At 40.7% G+C, this 18,076-nt stretch overlaps 1 protein-coding gene across 1 annotated transcript in view; it reads left to right on the top strand.

Annotated features, from left to right (window-relative positions):
- The first annotated feature begins 779 nt into the window (after positions 1 to 779).
- The window catches only part of IL1RAPL1 (interleukin 1 receptor accessory protein like 1), a 543,775-nt gene continuing 526,478 nt past the window's right edge, over positions 780 to 18,076 (top strand). Inside the window, exon 1 of the mRNA XM_077812318.1 lies at positions 780 to 930. Within this exon, the coding sequence (XP_077668444.1) occupies positions 780 to 930 (151 nt within the window). The remainder of the gene's footprint in view (positions 931 to 18,076) is intronic.

Genomic DNA, 18,076 nt, shown 5'->3' on the forward strand with positions numbered 1-18,076 from the left:
ACAAAATTCAGCTCTGCTTTGAACTGTGGTTGTGTTAAATCTAGAAACTAAATTCAATCAATGAAGAGTGAAATAGAGGGATTTTAATCCTGCTTTAAGTGCAAATCTCAATTCAATCTTAATGATGGAGTTACTAACAATACCTCCATAATATAAAATGTCGTCTAGAGAACATATATAATCATGCAGGTTTTGTTATTTTGAACTTTCAATCCCTGCAATTAAAAAAAGTAGCCCATCTTTTCTCCACTGTCATTAACAAAATGAATTCTGAGAAATGTGAAAACAAGAAAACTCCAGGTTTGATGGAAGATGGGGAAGGGGAATATGAAAATCATGGGATGAATACTTCTGTGCCTCATCCAATATATTTGCTCCGTTATATGTGTAAAATAATATGCCAAATGCCATACAATGAGCTTTCACGCATACAACATACATACAGGGAATATTTGTTCCCCCACTGCCTAGTCTTAATGGTTAGTGCAATATGAAAGTACTGATTTACAGTTGTCACACAAAAGCTGTCTCATGCTCTATTTTCATTATTCTAAAATGCTACTTGTACCATTGGACAGGCTGCTGAGAGGTTTTTATAAACAACATTAATCCTTTAGTGAAGCTTTTCCAACATTGCTCTTAAAAGGTAGCTGAGAGGAATGGAACCTCTAACAGAATGCTTAATTTAAGCATCAGATCAATCTGCTCTTTTTAATAGAATCCTTTTGATGTTTGTGGAAGACTTGATTTGCTGTGGTTAAGTGACCAAAAATGGGTAAATGGGTTTATTTGGTATTTATTCCCATAAAAGACTGAGCCTTCTGAGGGAAAGCGTGATAATAACACTGCCAGTAATCCTTATAGGAGCTGAGTTTATATACAGATTGCAGTACAGCAGTGTACAAAATGGTACTCAGGAAGAAAAATCACGTAAGTTTCCATGATCATTAAGAATACTGCAATAAACTAGGAGAGTTTAGTAAATAATATTATCCCACCTGTTTGCAGACCCAGCTTAAAAGCCTAAGATGTTAAATGGGAAACAGATCTCTCTTCTACCCTGATAGTGCTTATACTAGGTTCAAAAAGAACACACCAGAGGAATAGCCATTCTTTGCTCTTGGAGTGGTACTAATTTATTACTACAAGCATGGATAAGGAATGGCCTTCAGCGTAAAATACTAAGAAAAAAAAACAGTATAGAAGGGGAAAAAGTCTCTGGTCAGTATCACGAAGGGGGTGTGAGCTATAGAGGGGGGACACAAATATCCATACATGGCTAAAACAGAGCTTTGTAATCTTCTCCCCCAAAACTTTTCCCTCTACCTCAGTGGCTCTCAACTGTGGTCCACCGCTTGTTCAGGGAAAGCCCCTGGCATGCCGGGCCGGTTTGTTTACCTGTCACTTCCGCAGGTTCGGCCGATCACGGCTCCCACTGGCCATGGTTCACCGCTCCAGGCAAATGGGGGCTGTGGGAAGAGGTGGCTGGTGCGTCCCTCAGCCCATGCCACTTCCTACAGCCCCCACTGGCCTGCAGCAGCAAACCGCAGCTAGTGGGAGCCGCAATCGGCCGAACCTGCAGAAACGGCAGGTAAACAAACCAGCCTGGCGTGCCAGGGGCTTTCCCTGAACAAGCGGTGGGCCACAGTTGAGAACCACTGCTCTACCTCCTTTCTTGATCACAACACCTCCATCCTGCCTAACACTCAGACCCAAAAACTGGGGCATCATATTTGAATTGGACCTCATTCTAGCTTCTTATATCCGGGCTATATTTAAAACTTGCCAATTCTTTCTTCATAACATCTCTAAATACAGCCTTCCCTGTACAGCTAAACAGGTAAAACTCATGTTCAGGTTCTCATCATCTCACATCTTGATTACTACAACCTCCTTTTCTCTGGCCTTGAACAAAAACAATCTTGCCCTTCTATCTACGGTGCTGCAAAAGTCATTTTCCTAGCCCCAGGTCCTTTATGGCCTATCCCCACCCCAGATATCATCAATGATTCAGTATTGTGATGACGACTCCTGACTTTGACCCATGATGCCAGCCTCCATTGCCCATGTTATCCTTTTGAATGAACACCTTCATACCTTCTCCCATCAGCCCCTCATACTTTGGAGGAGCTCCTTATAATCATCCACAAAGACACCTCATTATCCTCCTTCAAAACCCTCCTTACAACTCTAGTTTTCTACAAAAAACATCAGTTAGGCTGCTGGTGAGATGAGACCACTGTATTATTCTGACCAATATTCTCATTGTTTTCTTGTACTCCCCCACCTATCTGTAACTAGCTGTGGTCTTTTGTCTTATACCTAGAGTGTAGGCTGTCAGGGACAGGAATCTTCTTTTTCTTCTGTATTTGTGCAGAGCCTAGCACAGTGTGTGTATGTGTGTGACTAGAGTTATCACAACAACAACTACGCACTCAGAAATTCTCATTTAAAAACTCAAGCATGAATAGAACACATAATCAGCATTTCTAGGCCATCCGCTTTTAATAGCCACACAGCAATACGAAAAAAAAATAATCAAATGAAAACAAATCTGGGGTGGCATTCAGTTTCTTCCCTGCTGGTCACATAAATAGACTGTAAACTCCTCAGGCCGGGGATCATTGTCTCCATGTGTATTTGTACAGCTCATAGCATAGTTAGGCCCTGATCCCGTGTGCGCCTTTGGGCATTACTGTAATATAAATACTTAGCAATGAAAATTCTTTTTGACTTATAGAAGCCAACAGGGGGAAATAAAGGCGAGTTTTAAAAACCATTTATTTTTCTGCTTAACGCAACCCTGTACTCAGTACATTATAAATGCTGTTATTTATATGCCTCTCTGAAGGCTAATGGAAGCTGGGATGCAAAACAAAGATTTGCTTGACAATGGAACACCACAGGCACAATGCTGACACCGAGTGTCATAATATTTTTTCCTTAGACACGAGCACACACTTGAGATCCAAGCTTCCATCTGTAAATTCCAAATTAGATTTCCTGTGTTGTTAGCATCAGACTGACTCCAGTGACCCTTGACCTGGCAGGCCTCCAGTTTACAATATGAGACTTCAGAGTCTCATCAGCTCTTTACCCAAAACTGCAGCAACACCCACCTTTAATAAATAAACCATGTGGTGGGGAGGGAAAGGAGCTGGATAGAAGGGGGATTACACATTGAATTGAGCAACCTCTAAGGCAATTTTAAATAATCACAGATCAAAAACTGTTTTATCTCTGTGGTGTTACAGTATATACCAGAATTTTCTTTACCTCTGTGGATTTGAGGTATTATAAAAGCTGCATAGAGATCAAATAGAGTGAAGCATCACTCAATATAACTGTCATAAGGAAACCTAGAATATAAGGTTGTTCTACCACCAGCTCTAGCTTCATTGACACCCTTTATAGAAATGTCCATTCCTTGGACAACTGGAAGAGCTTTACTAGGAGACTGCAGGACTCTCTCTTTAGAAGTGCAATCATTATTAGTGTCTGATTTTTGTCACTGTTACTGCAACATTGAGGTGGTGTTGGAAGATATGATATTTCTCAGGAAATGACAATTTGTTCTAAAATTAATGGCAAACAATCACACTTCAATATAAAACTAAATAAAAATTCAGCCCCATTGTATAATATAATCAAATATACAGACACAATTGCTTTTGGCATCACCTAGGCATATGCAGTGAATTAAAATTGATGCTGAGTGTCAAAATATGATACACAGCATAATTCTGGACACTTCTATTGCCTCATTTCCCAATAATGGATATTGTTACACATTCAGTGCATTACTGACTGATGAAGTAGTGTGGTTCACACAAAATTGAATAGTATCACAGTGCTGTACAGTAAAAAACAGCAGGAGAGTGAGATATTCCTCATGATATAGCAATCCCCAGTGCTGATATGCATCCAATTTTAGTCCAGCAGTATCTTCATCTCCAAACCAGGAGTGAATCTTTTTGGTTTGTTGAATTGACCCAAAACTGCATTTCCTTATTGTGGTAACTAATTTACATTAATGTGTTTTGATTTGTTTTTAGAGGAAGCTAATTGCATTGATTTATCAATCAGCAGAAGACTGGAGTTATGATTTTCAAAGTTATGAACCTAACTCCCTCTGAATTTCAATGTGATTTGGGCACCTAATTCACATATCCTAGTCTAGATTTCAGTATACTCCACTTTAACATTAGTATGCCTGTTAAACTTAAAAGTAAGCTTTGGTTAAAAAAAAAAAAAAAAAGCCTTTCTTCTCATATATTTCCACTAAAGTAACAGTAAAAAAAACAAGGAGTACTTGTGGCACCTTAGAGACTAACATTTATTTGGGCGTAAGCTTTCATGGGCTAAAACCCACTTCATCAGATGCATGCAGTGGAAAATACAGTAGGAAGATATATATACACAGTGTGACAAAGTTCCGAGCCTGTAATTGTGGGTCCCGCACTTCCTGGTGGATCCAGGGGCCTCAGAAACTCACTAAGGCCCCAATGTGACCTTCCTTTCACAGTGTAGTGGCCAGAGTCACAGCCTATTGAGTTACTTCCATCACAGGCCAGTATGGGAGATGGAAAGGGGAAATACCCCACAGACTTTGTTGTTCCATAGAGCTCAGTAGGCACAGTTCGCCCTCCTGAATGGATCAAGTCTTGCTTCCCCTCTCAAGGGGATCTCTGTAGAGTATGGGGGGGGAGGGGGCAGGGAACCCAGGCCCATCCTCTACTCTGCTTTCCAGCCCAAGGACCCTAAGGATAGAAGCTGTTGGTGGCTTTCCCTCCACCGCTAAATGCTGCTTTGATTCCCTGGGCCACTTCCCCCGTGATCCCCTCTTCCTAGCTTCACCCTTGCCTCAGGATACAGCAATACTGCTGCTTCTTCCTCCTCCAGCTCTTTTCACCTGGGCCCTCTACAGAGAACTGGAAAGGAGAGCTTTTAAGCAGTCTGAGTGAGACCTTGATTGGTTCCACCTGTCTCTATTAGCCTAATGATCTTAATTGGTTAATTGGCATCAGGTGTCTTGATTGGCCTGGAGTAGCCTTTGTTTGGCTATCCAGGAAACCGGGACCTGTTCATCCTGAGGCTGATATACCTGCCTTTGACTCTCTTGAGGTTGTCCTGCAGGCTGGTTGCCCCCCCCCCACCCCGGCTACTGCTGCCGCTGTGGAGAGGACTCTGCTGGTGTGAGTTCTCAGAGGGTAGTGTGAGGCCCCACTTGTTCCATCTCTTTTGGGGTGTCAAGGTTCCTCCCCCACTCTGAACGCTAGGGTACAGATGTGGAGACCTGCATGAAAAACCTCCTAAGCTTCTCTTTACCAGCTTAGGTCAAAACTTCCCCAAGGTACAAAATATTCCCCCCGTTGTCCTTGGACTGGCCGCTATCACCACCAAACAAATACTGGTTACTGGGGAAGAGCTGTTTGGACACGTCTTTCCCCCCAAAATACTTCCCAAAACCTTGAACCCCACTTCCTGGACAAAGTTTGGTAAAAAGCCTCACCAGTTTGCCTAGGTGACTACAGACCCAGACCCTTGGATCTTAAGAACAATGAACAATCCTCCCAACACTTGCACCCCCCCTTTCCAGGGAAATGTTGGATAAAAAGCCTCACCAATTTGCATAGGTGACCACAGACCCAAACCCTTGGATCTGAGAACAATGAAAAAGCATTCAGTTTTCTTACAAGAAGACTTTTAATAGAAATAGAAGTAAATAGAGATAAAGGAATCCCCCCTGTAAAATCAGGATGGTAGATACCTTACAGGGTAATTAGATTCAAAACATAGAGAACCCCTCTAGGCAAAACCTTAAGTTACAAAAAAGATACACAGACAGAAATAGTTATTCTATTCAGCACAATTCTTTTCTCAGCCATTTAAAGAAATCATAATCTAACACATACCTAGCTACATTACTTACTAAAAGTTCTAAGACTCCATTCCTGGTCTATCCCCGGCAGAAACAGCATATAAACAGACACAGACCCTTTGTTTTTCTCTCTCCTCCCAGCTTTTGAAAGTATCTTGATTTAATTGGGGATTGGTCCTGCTTTGAGCAGGGAGTTGGACTAGATGACCTCCTGAGGTCCCTTCCAACCCTGATATTCTATGATTCTTGTCTCCTCATTGGTCATTTTGGTCAGGTGCCAGTGAGGTTACCTTTAGCTTCTTAACCCTTTACAGGTGAGACAATTTTTTTCTCTGGCCAGGAGGGATTTTAAAGGGGTTTACCCTTCCCTTTATATTTATGACATGGGGCCTCCCCTGGCTGGTTGCTGCTGTTGTTGTCATTGCTGCTGCTGGAGCTGAGGAGGGAGCAGAGGGAGCCTTGTAACATCTTTGCTTCTGAGGTGGTAGGTGCCTTTGCTGTGGGGAGCTGGGGGAAAAGCGTGGAGCCCTCCCCTGGTTTGTTCGCTCCCCTACTGCCACCACCACTGCGCCCTCCACCTTTCTACCTACCTTCTGGCTCTATTCTCCACTCCCCAGCCCAGCAGTTTGCTCTCCCTTTCTATCCATCCCAAGACAGCAGCGGCAACAAGTGGGCACTTGTTTTTTGGGTGCCTGTGGGTGTGCCTTTCCTTTCCCCTCCCTTGGCTTTGTCCTCCCTCCCTTGCTGTATTTGGCAGGTGGGCCCCCTTCCCCTCTGCCTCTCCCACTGTCCTGGTTTTGCAGCTGTTTGCCCCTTTTCCTTTTGCTGCCTGCCCCGCCCACCCCCCTTCTAGCCACCCTGTTTGCTCTGTTTTGCCCTGTTCTGGTTTTGGGTCCTTGGTTAGTTTGTTTGCCCCGTCTTTGTCCCGTGGTGCAGGCGTGGTTGCCAGCCCCATTCTCCTCCCCTTCCATTTGTTGTGTTTGAACCTACCCTGTTTTTTACTCCACGCCTGTGGCATACTTGTTCTGACACCCCCCACTTTATTCCAATCCCTTGCTGTTTGCTCCCCTTCCTGGTCTGCCCTCATTGCCCACGTACCCACTTTCCGCTGTTGTCGCTTGAGATTCCCCCACCCCCTTTTTTTTTGTTAATCCCTTCACTGATGCACACTCCCCCATGATGTTTTAGTTTTCCCCTCCTTTCCTCAGTGCAGCAGGGGGAGCCGTCTTTTCTCATCTTGTGCTGGGAGTTGTGTTCCTCATTTTCCTCTGTCTCCTTCTGTTGACGCGCCTCCACCCTGCTTTCAGCCTAGTGGGTGTTGTGTGGTAGCCATTCCTCCTCCTCTCCTTTCCCTTCCTCTTCCCTTCCCCCCGTTCCCTTCTTCCTGCCCTAGTGGCTGTCCCTATCACCCCTTTGCCATACCAACTGTAATGAGACCAATCAATTAAGGTGTAACAGTGTTTCTCCTTTCCTTTGCGTAATGAGATTACAGTATCAATCCACTATATTATCCCAGTGGCCTCTATCTCTTTGTAGGTTAGTTGAGAAAGTTTATCAAACATAAAGAATGTAGAATCAGAAGGAATGCCAAGTGGCATGTGAATTGATACTGGGAGCAAAGCTTCACAGATTTAGTATGTCTTTCATAAGCTTTGCTTTCCAGACTTAATATGGTTATCAGGGCAAAAAAGGAAGGGAATACTAGATGTTATGGGAAGATGAATTCTTCTAAAATCAAGAAATGTACAAAGAGAAGTACAATGACTTGTCATAATACTTACCTTGTAGATACAGGGTTGTTCATATATTTTTCACTTCAAATTTCAGGTGTGTATTATTTTTCCTTGCTAGGGTTTTTAAGAAGTTTCTGTTGGAATTAAATAGCCTTGTTTTCTGGCTGGTGGCATCTGCAAGAAAGGAACATATATTAATAAACAATTACAGCATAATACCTCTTCAATTAGAAATGAATTGATATGTGATTACTGCACAAACAAATGTGATCTGTCTTTAAAAGTTTGTTAAGAAACACTCAATTATCCCTGCACACCATACACAGAGAAGCCTTTTTTGTAAACATAGTCAATCTGGGGTTTTATAACTGTTGGAACTAAAACATAGTTTAAATAGTTTATTTTTCTTTTCTGTTTTTCTTACATTACGCATTCAGCATTCATTAAATTAACAGTCATTGCACATAAAAGGAGATCCACTCAATATGACAAATTTTGGATTGGCAATGGCTTGTTCTTTTATTTTGACATTCGTACATATCCTCTAATTGCTGCAGTAATGTTTCTGGATTGGTGTCTGTGGGTAAGCATATCACAAATACCATTAATTGCTTTTGCTGCTGACAGATTCACACTGAAACTTTTACATTCTGATAGATATCACCATATGAAATTAAAAATATGCCCCTCCATTGTGTGAGTTCAACATTACTATTATTGTTATTTTTAATACACACTTTACGCACCAGAATAGTTAATCCTTAATAATAGAAGTATTGTGTTGGTTTCCTGGCAACTGTCAGGCAGCAAGGCTGAGACTGAAAGTAGCCATATTAGCGTGAGGTGAGAGGAAACCACAGCCCTATAGTGTCAGCCAGTCGTGTCTATGTAAATGTTGGGGAGAAATTCTGACCTCATGGAAGTCAATGGTAAAACTCTGTTTGATGTCAATGGGGCCAGGATTTCCCTGCATGTTCTTATGCAGTATTATTAGTGCAGCTCATCACAAGGTATTTACTGTATTTATTCCTGGTAAAGAAAATTGGGCATTTCTCATGTTGAAGAGATGGCTAGTTTTTTCTAAATGCCACCTACCCCCATCAACGGGAGGGGTAACTTGAGGGGCCAGTGGTGAAAGGAGGACAGCTCCATTAGCAAGGGAGGGAGACACTTGCCATAAGGACAATAGGTAGCTCCTCCCACTAGTATTTGGGATCCTTTGGACAGCTGGGAGAGAGGGGTGCTCATCAGCCACCGTTTCCCATTCCTAGGATTTAGCCCAGTGCAAGGGCCATGTGGCGCCTCTGCCCGCTCTTTGCCATCAGCCCACCTGAACTAGGAATGGGAACCTGACCAGACAGATGCTGCAGGTCTAGCCTATCACCAGTTTAAAGGATTAGGAAGGAACTTTTCTTCCATGGGCCAATTGGTGGAGGACCGGGGAGGTTTTTTTGCCTTCCTCACAACACCTTTGAGCTACAGTGGGTTAAGTAGGAATGTGCTTAGTACTGAACTGAAGTACTGGGATGGTGGTGTCCATTCACAGCCACTTGCAGCCGGATTCCAGTGTGATTATGAGAATGAAATGAACAGTTCCCAGAGGTAAAAGATCTGGGATTTTGGTGATGGGCCTTGGGATCATGTGATAGGGTGAAACCTTGTGGCCTCTGTGGGAAAAGTCAGAATTTGAGGCCCTCACGGGTCGAGGTCCCCACCCTGTTGCACCCTCTGTCCCCCCTGCAGAAGAGAGGGTGCTGGGACTCAGAGAGAGCTGATTCTTGGGAAGGTAGGCTGAGGAGAGCCACTCGAATTATGGATTACCAGGTCTCTAACCCTGGTGCCAGTTAACAGGTTATATGTTAGGGAGCCCTATGAAACCTACACTGGAACCAACTAAATGTCTGGTATAAGAGAGAAAGAGTGATGGGCAGGTCGCTCCACTCCCTTGTGTTAAAGTTTAATAAAAGTTGCAGCCTGCCACTTCATTCCATTCAAGTGTCTGTCCTCATTTGGCTGCTGTGTCCTCATCAATCTTTAATTGCTTGCTCCAGATTTATGCTGGTGAAACTGAGATCCTAGTCTGACCCTCTGTGTCTGGGCAGATCAGAAGTGGGGGAAACACTCTCCCACTCCAGCTTCACTCATTTGCTAGACAGAGCAATAGTAGCCGTGACATTAATGACTCACCACCAGGCTTAATGTGGTAGCTATGAAATCACTGGGATATCCTAGCACCTGAGCACTACCTGCTACCAAACTGTAGCTGCCTAGCTACCATGCTCAGCCTTAAGAAGTGCTTCTGCCCTTGCAGCTTACTCTAGCATGGCTGTAGTAGGAACTGGAGTGGGTTCTTGTCTCAAGTATTACTTTTCAGATGTTTGTAGAGAGCATAAAATAACACTAATAATTACCTCAAATCCTTTCAAAACTAATTTATAACAACACTGTAAATTTCACATTAATATGTTGATGCAAATATTGGCATCATGTTTCTATCCATGACAACTTTAATTGCTTTGTAGGCCCCAATGTGTACAAACACACACACAGTTCATCAAATAATGTAGAGACATGCACTCATTTCACAGTTGCCACCTAAGATCATTTGAATATTTTGCTCTGGCAAAATCACCTAAGACTTTGTCCCATGAGTTACATATTTTTTCATTACTTTTTTCAGTATGTATCACAATAGCATTTGTCTGTTATGAAATATGACAATGTTTAGAGACTCTATAGTTACAGATATACCAATAGCTATAGTTGTGGATTGAGTTGCCTGCCTCACACGTATCATGATTTCAAAAAAATATTTATTTGGAGTACAGCAGGGCTCACTGTGAAATATAACACAGAGACAAATCTTATTATCCATAATTAGATGAGCCCAGTTAAGTCAAAGGGAGTTTTGTGTAATGCAAGTTTAATGAGATCTTACAAATAGTACCACTGAAGTTACGATTGACACTTCAATAAAAATATTTTCACAAATTTACCAAGTAGCGATATCATTCACACAGTAACAGTGGAATGAAATATGAAATATAAATATGAATTTAATACAATGTTGTATGTTACTGTAGACAATCACTCTGAATGTCTGTATACATATTACTGACATTATTGAACAGCTTTAGAACTACCAAGTTTTTGCACTTTGACTTTATTAGTTGAATAAACGTCATCCTCTGCCACAAATGTATTTCATATCCACTGTAATTCTGTGGCTTAAATCTCTCTGACTCACTTGTTTGAAGTCATTGAAGTGATCTATCTGGAGGATCCATCTCCCAGGTGTGTTGAGCACAGCTTTTATGTTAACTCTCCAGAAGGGCATGTGAAATGTTTTTTCACCCATCTCCCCACCCCCACCCCCCCCAACAAAACGAACTCATTTACCCCACTATGCAAATAGTCGTCTTTAGTATTGTTGTGGGTGGCATAGTAAGATGAGGTTTAGGAGCAGTCCCATGAATAATTGATTAATTTGATGTGGACATGGAAACATTGAGACCCATATCCCATAGCATTGTTAAATGTGGAAACCTAGTGACTTAACGCAGCACAGGGGAGTCAGTGTCAAAACTGGGATTAAAATACAGTGGTCCCTAAGTCTCAGTGCCACACTTGTTCCTCTCCAACAGGCTGTTTCTCATATCACTGACGTGTCTTCCCACATGCATTCCTTTTGGCTAGAATGCACATTGGCTGCTCAGTGGAGCTGCTTGTTTGGCCATAAGCAGCTTTCTGGGAAGGAGTTTGTGATGAGGCTAACACCATCAGTGGCAGCGCTGAGTGGCTAAGGGAGAATGTGCATGTACGCATGCACACATGTAGGTGTGTGTGCGTGCCTGTAGAAAGCCGAGATTAGCTTTCACATTTTTAGGCCTTCAAAACCAGGACTGGGGTTCATGGGCATCAAAGGCTTGCCCTGCTGTTCTGCCATACAAAAATAGCACGGCCATTCTTGGCTCCAACCACTCCTTGCCTTTTGTGGTAATTATTGAGGCTGTTCCTCATTCTTGTATTTGACATGGAGGAGGAGATTTACAAAGGCCTAAAGGGCAATTCAGTGCTGAACTGCTATTGAAATTTGATGGGATGGGCACCTTAGAGCCTATTTGTGTCTTTGAATATCTCCCTCATAAATTACATTGGACTGCAGCAGACTCTGAGAACTGAGGAATACAATTACAGCTGTGGGAAATGGTTGTAATCTGCTATACAAAAGATACACATGTATGCTTATCTTTGAGAACTTGTGGAGGAAGAGAGAGATCCCAGCAGCCTAGGAAAGGGCAAATATAGCTCTTGTCTATAAAAAAAGAGAATAAGGATAACTCAGGGAACTATAGACAAGTCAGTTTAACTTTGGTACCCCGAAAGGTAATGAAACAAGTAATCAAACAATCGATTTGTAGGCACCTAGGAGAAAATGAGGTTATAAGTAACAGTCAACATGGATTTCTCAATAACAAATCATGTTAAACCAATACCTAATATATTTTTTTGACAGCCTTGTGGATAAGGGGAAAGCAGTATATGTGATATATCTTGATGTTATTAAGGCTTTTGATGTTGTCTCAAATGATCTTCTCATAAACAAATTAGAGAAATATAGTCTAGGTGAGCCTCTTATAAAGTGGGTGTTCATCTAGTTGGAAAAGCATACTCAGAGTAATTACCAGTGGTTCACAATCAAGCTGGAAGGGGCATATAGATCGAGGTCCTGAAGGGATCTCTACTGAGTCCAGTTCTATTCAATATCTTCATAAATGATTTGGATAATGCAATACAGATTACCCTTGTAAAGTTTGTGCACAATACTATGATAGGAGGGATTGCAAGCACTTTGGAGGACAGGATTAGTATTCAAAATGGTTTTGACAAACTGGGGAAATGGTCTGAAATAAGATGAAATTCAATAAGGAAAATGCAAAGTATCACAATTAGGGAGGAAAAATCAATTGCACAAATACAAAATGAGAAAGCACTGTCTAGGAAGGAATACTGCAGAAAAGGGTCTGAGAATTATAGTGAATCACAAACTAAATTTGAGTCAACAATGCAATACTGCTGCAAAAAAAGTACACATCATTTTGGGGTGTGTCAGATATTTTAGGACATTGTAAGCAAGATGTAAAAAAAGTATTTCTTCCACCCTATTCAGCACTCAAAGGCCTCAACTGGAGCACTTGGTCAAGTTCTGGGCACCATTCTTTGGGAAAGATGTGGAGAAAGTCCAGAGCAGAGCAACAAAAATGAAGAAAGGTCTAGGAAACATGACCTGCAAGGAAAGATTGAAAAAAATGGTGGTTTTTTTAGTCTGGCAAAGAGAAGACTGAGAGGTGGACATGATAACAGTCTTCTTGTACATAAAAGAGAAATGTGATAAATTGTTCTCCTTAACCACCGAGGACAGGACAAGAAGTAATGGCCTAAAATTACAGCAAGGGAGAATTAGATTAGACATTAGGAAAAAAAACCCTAACTGTAAAAGTAGTTAAGCACTAAAACAAATTATCTAGGGAGGTTGTGGAATCTCTGTCACAGGAGGTTTTAAGAAAGAGCCAGGGATGATCTAGCTAATACTTTGGCCTACCTCCATGCAGGGGCCTGGGCTAGATGACCTATATGATTCTGCATTTCTGTGGTTCCATTGACTCTCTTCCTTAGTGAAGTACCCTCCAAGAACTGAGCTGGTCCAACCTTGCTTAGTTTATAGGAACTAGCAGAGTTGCTATCCATGGTTTTACAGTGTGCTTGTAGGTTAGTGATTTTCTTGTAGTCATTTGAAGCCCCAGGGAGGGCACTACCAGCAGCACAAATCAAACCCTAGTGTTTTATATAACAATGTAGAGCACTATCTCTAGGCAAGACACTTAAGAGAATCATAGATTTTTAAAGCCAGAAAGGACCATTAGATCTTGTGTGACCTCCTGTACAATACAGAGCATAGATTTGTATCCAGATACTGTTATTAAAAAGGGCTTATATGCTATTTTATATGAATGTTCAATAAGTTTGTTCTTATAACTTAGCATAAGTTACTAACAGCATAAGTGATTAAAGTAGATGAAGCCTTAGGCCGAGGTCAAGCTGACCTGAGAGGAACGCTGAAGAAGCAGCTACAAAACCAGTTGAGACTGCCCGTTATCACTGAAGATAAAAAAGAATGCAAAGAGTTGGACTGTCTGTCTCCTGGAGCAAATCCAGCACCCGGCAACGGACTCTCCACTCAGCAACAGAACTGTCCAATGGGAAAGAGCAGAGACCCCCTACTCAAATTAAGGGTTTGGACTTTGGACATGGGTGAGGGCAGTGTTAGCAACTGTAAAGGGTATAATTGCTTGCAGTTTTTGAGGGGCAGGGTCCCTCTCCGGAGGCACCCAGCTCGAGCTGTATTTCTGTACACCAATAAAAGATGCCTGTGTAGATTGGACTCTGAATCTAGAACTCTGTGTGATCCTAGAGTCGAATCAAGCACCTAGAGGGGTGAGAGCAAGGGCTAATTGTTTTTTCCCCTAACAGTTACCAACACCCACCCACCCCCACTCTTTAAAATAGATAGACATGAATCAGCAAGTCTAGATCCCTAGTCACTCTCCAGTGGGCAAATTCCTAGTGAGATCCAAACGTCAGATTTTGAAGTAAAAAAGGCTCTGAAACTGTTGGTTTTTGTTCTTTATTATTTAAGTACCAGTGATAGGATACCAAATACAGACAGTCCCTGACCTGAAGACATACAATTCCAACAAGAATGACACATGCATCCACACAAAGTAGGAGGCCAGTAGAGGTAATGACAAGGAAATTCTTTCCTTAAAATATATTACTATTGACTCTATACTTCTGAGCATCACAGTGAACCTTATGGAAGGATTTCAAAGAAGAGACACTATTGACCTGTGGCACAGAGTAGGGTGGGAGTTCCAGCTGCAAAGAAAGATATGAACCTGTTTGAGGGGAGAAGTGTATTCAGACCTTATGCATTCTAGCATGCTGCCGTTTTCCCTCTGATGACTGATATAGCTTTCATAACTTATCTAGTTTGTTCTATCGTGAGCTTTCCGATTTTTATAACTCATGGTACAAGTGATGGATTACTTGTTAAGGAGGGTTACTATTTCAAAGGTGTGATCTTGAGCAGGGCTTGTCCAGGGTGAAAGACCCAAATTCTGCAGTGAGTAGAGCATATATTATAAACGTGTTAAGCATACAGGTCTTTTCACCTCTCTCCTGTTTTACAGTAGAATGATTTGAATCAATCAAGTATCCACACTTGTGATCATTCTAGTCCCTCACTTGGGAGTCAAGGTAAATAATGAATGAAGCATTTTAAATTAACTGTTTGCAAACACTCAAAACTTCCTTTCATAACTAGATTTATGTCTTCACCTGTCTTTCCCCTACATATAGCAAATGCACTCATTAGTCCTCTTAAAGGGCCAAATCTAATGTTTTAAACACTCAACTGACTGAAAAATGGGGAAGTGTGTGGGAAAATGTAACTGAAGCATTCCTTAACAAATGAAAATATCTAAAATAATTTTATGTACCTCTCTTAAAAATATAAACACCACACACTTTTGGAATGAAACCAAAGCATGAGAAATTTCAACCCAAAATGAAATTGTTGAGATAGAAGCAAAATGAAAATAGGAGCTTGGAATGAAAGCACTTTCTCAACCTTAACTGTAGCCTACTAATCGTGCAAAGCTATGATAACAATGTTAATCCAAACGGAAATAAATCACATATAAAATGTACTTGACTGTCATTTTAAATTATTAGCATCAACTCTTTTCATGTTTCTAATTTCATATTGAAACTTTTTAAAAAAACAATAGAGTATGACAACACAATGATCTATTTAAAAAAATATAGCTTGATCACATTCCTTTCTCATTCTCAGCCTATCAATGTGTGTAACATTTTTTAGCCCTCCTTTCCTGCATTTGGGGAGGAGATTAGTATTGTTACCATCAATTAGAATGATACTGTAAGAAAAAATAGCACAATCCAGAATTTGTAATATAATCAGAACAGACACTAGATGAAGTGGATGCATGGCTGATCAGTTCAAGCATTTTGTTGAGCACACTGTGTTCAAGCACTATTCTTTTGAGAGCATTTCCTCCACCTCCCTTTTTTAATGTTTGTTTTTTTTCTAATTGAAATAACTAAAGGAAATAGCTTGGAAAAAGGTACAAAAGATGCCTCAGGATGTACTGCTAGTTTTACCTTTCCAAAATTGGCTATGTGATAACAATGCTGATTAGAAAATGTGCTTTAAACATGAAAGGGTTCCAACATGAATTTCTAAAAGTTTATGGATTTCATGTTAAATAATCCCAATGTGTTAAAAAAAATCTGGGGGGGGGATCTTTTTTTAATGCATATCTTTTAAAAAAAAGTTTCTGATGCAGTTTTAGGAAGTGTGGGTTATTACTTGAACCTTTCTCTTTGAAAGTGTGGTTTTCACATAATGGCATACCTAAATTGGTAGTATATAACAGGAATTTAGATTCCTGAAATCATACTGGAAACGTTGACACCCCTATTACCTCACAAGAACCAGAAATTGAATTGAGGTTTTGTTGCTTTGTCAGGTTGTGGCAATGGACCCACAAGTCAGTAGCTCAATTTTCTACTTCTCTGCATCAAATATTCCCTTGAAAATCATGCATACAATCCTGAGAAATGGCAGGGAGGATGCTCTTAGAAGTGTTAAATATTTGGTTCACTAGGTCCTATCAGTAGGTAGGGCCTGCAGGGAGTTTGTTTATCCACCAGAACGATCTCATTATAAGGACAGTGATGTAGTGTGTGGTTTACTTCATACTCTGAAGCCATTCGAGGAAATAACTGAGTGAATGGTCCCTGTATTGTGCTATTATGAGTAGCAATAACTGGCAGCATATTAAAATGGAGATTAGGGAGTACAGCCACTCAGCTGAATGCAGCTCTGAAATTTCAAGGCTGTTGAATTATTCAAGTATTTTTCAATTTATAAAATAAATATGTGATTGCTTGATGGAGTGATAATAGAAATGGCTCAAGCTTGAGAAAATTCTCAGTACATATTTATTTGTCATAATTGTTTTCTGCCAGCATGAATGTATGTATTGATTGTGTGATGCTGTGATCAATGTTGTCATATACAAAGAAGGGTAACACTGGATCTGATTTTACAAAGTGTACTGAAAGATAAAGAAGAGAAAAGCATATGATCACAGCAGAAGTGGGGCAAAATTGAGAGTATATCTCAGTGGCACAAATAGCATTCTGCATGCTGCATTATTCTTCTGAGTAGTGTCTTTGGAGGGGATTCAGCAAAGCATGTAAGCACCTGCTTAACTTCAAGCATCTGCTTTAGTCTATCCCTATTTAGGAAGGCACTTAAGTGTGTGCTTAAATAAGTCCCAGTGAAGTTAAGTATGGGATATTTTTTCAAACAGAAATGTCAGTTGGGTGCTTAACTCCCACTCAGTTTTTCAATGGGAGTTAGGCACGTAATTGATACTTGTGGACTTTGAAAATACTGTACATCCCTATGTGCTGCAGTTATTTGTACATCAGGACATTAATTCCCATGGATTTCAGTGAGAGTGTTCTTTTGGATTAAGGTATGGTATGAATTCAAAGCGTGATAGCTATGCTGGAATAGTTTGTGAGTGGACATTCTTATTTCAGAATAAAAGCGTCCATATGGGGAACTATTCCAGTTGCTTTTCCAATAAGACAAGCCCTAAAATTGTTTTATGTTCTTCAACTGTCCAGTGACAAGGCAGAGCATTTTTCAATAGAGGAAGATAAAATATAAATAATTCATTGACCTCAGAAAGGATAAATATGCATAAGAAAAATCTTGGTGTTTTTTGTTGGCTGTAAAAATACTAATCCTCTGGTGTCAGTATGTTATATGCAATGTGTTTCTGCAATCACTAACTCTATGATGCTGTTCAACAACAAAACTCTGACATATTGCCTCTAGTGGTGAACCTGTTATCCACTTGAAATATGAGGAAGAGTTTTGTTTAGTTTTTTGTTGATGGGAATTATGGTTAATCATCAGGAAACTATGGAAAATGCTACATTTTGAAAATTGCTTTGCAGGCAATATGCTATGCCTTCAGGCTTAAACTTCACTCAGTTAGGATCTCTTCCTTGTACAAAGTGGGACTATTCAGCTGTGTAGCACAAAATCTTATAGACAAATTCACGTCCAAATTTATTGTTGCATTTTCCAATAAAACAAGGAAAGAAAGAGAGAAAATGATAAACCAACTGGTGATATCACCCATGCACTAAAGTGCCTGTTTTTGAAGGGAATTAAAATTTTAGCATTTTTTGTCAGCTTAAAAAATTCTGAAATGGCAAGACATTTTTCAGTAATGCTCCTTCCCTTTGACTATGGCATGAGGTGGTGATCTGATTCCAAATCGGGTTTATTGGTAAA

This window comes from Eretmochelys imbricata, chromosome 1 (assembly GCF_965152235.1).
Source record: "Eretmochelys imbricata isolate rEreImb1 chromosome 1, rEreImb1.hap1, whole genome shotgun sequence".
Taxonomy (NCBI): domain Eukaryota; kingdom Metazoa; phylum Chordata; order Testudines; family Cheloniidae; genus Eretmochelys; species Eretmochelys imbricata.